Source organism: Eucalyptus grandis, chromosome 6, assembly GCF_016545825.1.
Source record: "Eucalyptus grandis isolate ANBG69807.140 chromosome 6, ASM1654582v1, whole genome shotgun sequence".
NCBI classification, from domain to species: domain Eukaryota; kingdom Viridiplantae; phylum Streptophyta; class Magnoliopsida; order Myrtales; family Myrtaceae; genus Eucalyptus; species Eucalyptus grandis.
The window spans coordinates 39251709-39257739 of record NC_052617.1 but is presented as its reverse complement, the minus strand read 5'-3'; the positions used below and the strand labels follow the sequence as shown (position 1 = coordinate 39257739).

The 6031-nt window shown below is 44.5% G+C and overlaps 1 protein-coding gene across 1 annotated transcript; it reads right to left on the bottom strand.

The window, feature by feature from the left end:
* LOC120294639 (E3 ubiquitin-protein ligase PUB24-like) lies at positions 1–1474 on the bottom strand. The gene is given in 2 exon segments (XM_039314960.1): positions 1–377; positions 380–1474. Coding segments are annotated over 2 exon segments (1215 nt in total). The 5' UTR covers positions 1416–1474; the 3' UTR covers positions 1–198.
* Positions 1475–6031: the final 4557 nt, after the last annotated feature.

Sequence of the window (6031 nt, the reverse complement as noted above, 5' to 3'; positions counted from 1 at the left end):
AGTTGCAACTAGTATGAAAAAGATCGTCATTTATTTTTATTTTTCTCGGCTGATACACTGCAAGAAATATCAACGCTTTTCTCCCATATTCGCAAAATCGACACTTGAGTGACAAAGAAACCACATTTTTAGTTTATTCATACACTCTCCAATGGCCCCAAAAATCCCATAGAAAATGGGAAAAGGGAAATCGTGCACTCACCTCGCACCCCTAGTGAAGAGCGTATCATCTATGCAAGGACACTTCCTCCATTCATCGAAGTGCGTCTTAAGTATCTCTCGAGCTTTGTCTTTCAAGTACGCGCAATCCGCTTGTAACAACAAGCCAAGCTTCGACACAGCTCTGACCATTAGCATCTCCCGAACAAACATCGAATTCCCGAAAACTTGCTCAGCATTGAAAGAATGAAGACGGCGCACTCGTCCGCGGATTGCGAGACGTTCAGAATCCTCTCCGAGACCACGGCGATACCGCATCTGTGGCCCATGAACTGAGCCCTCCCGTCGGCACAAGAGCATAGGTGGAACAAGACTCCCAGGATTAGCTCAGTGGTTTTCTTCTCCGGGAACCCTAGTTCCAGCTCGATGAGCTCGAACACGGCGCCGTGCTCCACCATCATGGCACGGTTTCTCACCCATGGGCACGAGTCTAGCAATATATGGAGCGACGCATTTACCGCCTGTTGAGTGATGCCGTTCCTTAGGAGACGGATGATTGTTTGGAAGAACTCGCTTTTCAATCTTTCTAGCACTGAGGAGCTCGCCGCTTTGAACATCCTCTCGAGGACTATAAGCGTGTGTGATCTCACTGCCACGCAATTGTCTACTTCACAACCTAAAACCCAAGTCAGCGTTTTGATGATCCGATCGTTTTGGCCGATGAGTAGGTTCCCGGGTGCGGATGGGACTCGAAGTAGTACTAGTATGTGCAAAGCTTCCTCAAGACCAATGGTCCGGTTTTCGTCGCAACAATTTGCAACGTAGGATATTATAGCCTTGGGCACCCCAACCTCTATCATAAGATTTCTATTTCGCTCGTTCTCTACCGCAAGCATATCAATGCGTCTAAGGGTCTCGATCTCCGATCGATGGCATCGGATGTCTCTGATGAGTTTAAGCAAGCAGGACCTGTCAAGGGGCGTTCTCTGGTTGGGAAGGCGGTCGATGCCCCGAGAGGCATTCTCATCACACCACGACTGGATCAGCCTGCGGAGGGTGTGGTTCGGGGTCAGGTCGGAGTCCTTCGTCAACGGCTGCTTCATGACAGGGCAGGTCGAGTTCTTGCCATCGAGAAGCCAATGCTTGATGCTCTCTCTGTCGTACGTGATGCCAGTGACGGCAGTCACCGGGTCTCTCATCAGTCGCAGAGAAATGGGACACTTGAAGTACTCGGGGACATCAACAACATCGTCCATAATCGGACCTCAGCAATTTAACTTTGGTGTCTGTAAGTGATATCACGAGAAGCAAACTCGTGGGTGTGTGGTGTGAACGAATAGAGGGAGAGATCGATGAAACAGGAAGTTGTGTGAATGAAGAAGGCTTCGTTTTGGTAAGAAAGAGCGGCTCTCTTTATTTAAAAAGTTGGCAAACAGAGAGAGAGAGAGAGAGAGAGAGAGAGAGAGAGCGACAGAGAGGTCTTCTGTTGCTGGTCAATGCTGGATGCACTTTATTCATATCTAAATCCGTTCCGAGAGAGAGAGAGAGAGAGAGAGTTCGGTGGTCAAAGCAGCGATTTTTGGGTCTATGGCAAAATTGAATGAACACGCAAGAAGAAGACAATGTATCACAGCATGTTATTCAGATAAGTTATGGTAAGTTATTCAAGATGTGTATGAATACAAGACGTACGCAATGATTTTGTTTCTTAGTTTGTGCCCCCGGTTCAAAGACGGGAGACGTGGGTCAAGATTTGTGTTTGAATTAAGCGTCTCGCGGGGACTACACGCCATAATTAAGCTGACTCCCTTCTCTCTCCCTCTCTCTCTCTCTCTCTCTCTCTCTACATGAACGTTCATTCTTTTATCTCGCCGGAAAAGAAAAAGTGACCACATTGTAATTGCCGCTGTTTAAAGAAACGGAACTCTTAGGCTCTTAGCGTGATGAGATACAAATTATTATGTTTTTGTGAAGTGTTGGTCGGCCGTGACATAGACACGTTAGAAAGTGTTCGCTTCTCATACGGTTTGACGTGAGATCTTTTGAAGCTTTAGCGAGAGCAAATATCAAAGAAATTACGGGCTGAACTGGGGGTCGGAAGACACACAAGCATTACGATGTTTGTACGGATGTCAATTTAATCATACGCCTTTCAAGATGACTAATTTAATCCTAAACATTTTGTCAATTTTGATCAGAAATTGATAATGTAAATATTAGCAATGTTATGTAGCATTGATAACACCGATATGAATAATTTTTTTCCAACTTTTAATAATTGTTCTAAGTTTTCTATTTTCTTTCTTTCCACTATGGCTAATGAGGCTCAAGCAACGCATGCCAGCCATAGTGGGAAAGGCAAAATATAAAATATAAAAATTATTAAAAAATTATAAAGATTGTTCACATTAATGCCTGTTACATTATATCTGATGGTCGATGTCAACGTCAACGTTTTCCAAGTAAAATTAATCAAAATAAATAAACTGATAAATTATCAAAAGATTTAGAATTAAATTGATCATATTAAAAGATTTACAATTAAATTGACATCCGTACAATAGATTTATGATCTTTTCGCAATTATCCCACAATTCAAATGCACAAGAGATCAAATATGAATAAGCTAAATATTATAAGGGTTGCTTGAATCAATAATACAACTTATGAGCTTGAGACTCTACAAAGATGATGTCAGATTTGATTCTTAGAAAATTTCCTTTTAGGGTACACAAAGGAGACTTCAAGGGAAGACTCCAACTAAGTAAATTCTCTGTAGATTCCTAATCTTTCAGGAATGATTTACTTTTGAAAACATTGACGAGCCGGGTCAAGTCCAGCACATGGATATTCATGCGGTATAGCATATTATTATAATTGGTCTAACTTATTTCGCGTCGAGATCATGACCATAAACTTAATCGATTTGTTGAGTTTTCCATGGCCCCTAGCGACCAGGGTCTATGGCCCGTGCCCCTCAAAAAATTATAGAAATGTGTGGAATCAAACATCCCATCACACCACACCACATCGGATCGATTCATGAAAAAGAAGTGCCTAAATCATTGAAAAGCAATATGGTAAAATTCAAAGCAGACCTTAATTGCTTTTTTGGGGGGACGAAAAAGAAGGAGACCACGACCCTAGTTTTCGCTTCGTACGCGGTTATAGATGGGAGCCACTTTCCGCTCACATGTCAGGAAGGCGATGGGGAACTGAACGAGAATAATCCAAGCATGGTCATTGCATTATTAGGGTTTACCCCGCGGATAATTCAGTGAGAAAGCAAAAAGAACTTCGTCGTTTAGCAGCGTTTACTCGACGAGTCAACGGTCAAGCAACGTATGGGTCGGTAGGGTCCTCCCTCAAGTCATGCTCTCTTTATCAGGGACTCAATTTCCACGAAAGACGCCCTTTTCTTGAGTTTAGACCCATGGAAGAAAAAAAAAAAAAAACGTCTCTTCTTCGGGTTCTCATTTGTGTGCTCAAGGAACAGCCACACTACTCCATGCAAAAAGTCTGTTTCTCATTTGACTGTTTTCTCACATTTGAATAAGTATGTCAGTCGACACGGAAAAATCTAGCTCGAGCAGAACCGGACAAGACGACCATCGAATTCAAAATTGTTCTCGTTTTAGTCAAATGGCATCGTTGAAAGCAAGTCCAGAGATCAAAACGCGGTCGAACAGGTTCCGATATTTCGATCACGGAGCGGTGCCCAAGAGGCAGACTATCTAGGAAACTCTATCATAGTTCGCGCTTTCAGCGCTCCCGTAATGTCTCCATGGATCGATCTCTCGATCATGTGACTTGTCTCGACTCCTTGTCACATGCCATTTTTTCGTCATAATTCTATTGGAAGATACGCAAGAAGATTCCAGTGTATCATTCAAAGATCAATTATGTATCGTATCTAACTGGATACAAATTGTAATTTATTTAGTTACTTGTTTTGTACACTCTTTTGTACTATAACAATAGGACAATGTACATTGAATCAAAGTAGTGAATACAGAGGAAAATTCCCACAATTCTTTCTCTCAAATTCCTCTCTCTTGACTTCTTTCATGGTATCGAGCCTTTCGGTTCGACATAGCTTCCGCGTTTTTTGAATTGCCTTCCGTGATCTTCTGCTCTTGGTCTTTGCTTCACTTGCAAACCAAAACAGCATCCGGCAGGAATTCTTGAGTTCTAATTCTTTTCCAACCTGCAAAACAGAGTTACTGCAGACTTTCTCTTCATCATGATAGATCCACATACTTCACCTACCGAAGGTAATGTGACACCTCATGATTCGCCAACTCCGAACTCATCCATTATCAATCCGGCAGCTGATCAACAACCCAGTCAAAGCCAAATTCACGCACAGCACACGCTTTGGCAACCCAATCCGGCTCAGTTCAATCCAGGGTTACCTTTCTCTGGCCATCCTTATCAGTGGATGCCATACCCACGGATTCAAGGATCAAATCCAGATGCATCACAGCCGGGTTACCAAAGCATGCAGACCGATGGAGGCCTACCAACCAATGTTGGGGCAAGCTCAACCATCGGCCTTGAGTAGACGGGCGGATCAGGGAATTCCAATCCGAGCCAGACTACAACCAATGCGGGATTTCCAACAGGGTTTATACCTTTTCCCTTTGCGGCCACCATGGGTCGCCCGAACCCGGCGACGCGCCGTATGTCTCCAACGCCGACGGCCCGGTTGAAGCTCATCAACAACCCCCTCACGGGCGGAGAATTACTCAAATTGGGTGCGTGACTTCCGTCGAGCCCTCATAACAAAAGATAAGGAGGGATTCATCGACGGCACCATTCCAGTCTAATTGATGAGAAATTAGGGCGACAATGGAAAAAGTGTAATCAGTTAGTCAGGACATGGATAGGAAATTGTATAAACCCAGAAATAGCTGCCGGATTGCCTCCCACAGAGGATTCAAAAGTTTTTTGGGACAATATACGCGAGATGTATGGAAAACTGGATCGGGCGAGGATTTTCTCACTACATCAAGCACTTTCCGAATTGAAGCAAGGAAACACGTCTGTGACGACGTGCTTCAACAAACTTTCGGCCCTGGGAATGAGCCGGAGGCGGCGAAGAGAAACTCGATGGGCCCGAAACCACTATCCAACAACACAAGGCGATAAAAGACGAGAGAAGGCGACTCGCTTTCTACTCATTCTTAACGAATCTTACCTCCATTTCAGGTCACAGATACTTGCCATGGAGCCTGCACCTTCGATTGGCCATATATTCCAGCTTGCTGTGCAAGAGGAAAGCCAAAGGCTCGCCTCGACTGAAGGGAAAATGGCAGAAACCCTAGCCCTGGCCGCAAGGATCGAAAGGGGTTCGCGAACCCTAGAGAAGAGAGGAGATGCGGCGCTAGGGTTTGCGGTCGAACAGAAGCCTTTTAAAGGGACTTCTTCGGACGGCCACGATCGCGCGTCTAGATCGAACGGCTCACGATAGGCGCGCAACTCCCCAGATCTGGACGGTGGAGATTTCCCTATCATTAAAGGATCCAACGGCGGGAATTTCACGAGAAATTATGGGCCGAATTCTTCCCGGTCCAATTCGAATGGGCAGAATTCTCATGGGCCGAACTCCTATGGGCCAAGTTCAAAAAATAAGGGAAAATTGTATTGTGAATTTTGCAAGCGACCCCATCACACTATTGAAAATTGCTGGAAGTTGCATGGCAGACCTGGCGAAAAAAGGGGCAAGGAGATATCAGCAGCGGCATATCAGATCACAGGACAGACTGATGCGAATCAACTCATCACTCATGGTGAATATGAGCAGTTGATGCAGGCACTGCAAAAATTAGAAGTTCCAAAGAGAGGGAGCAGTTTTACAGGTATTTCTCCA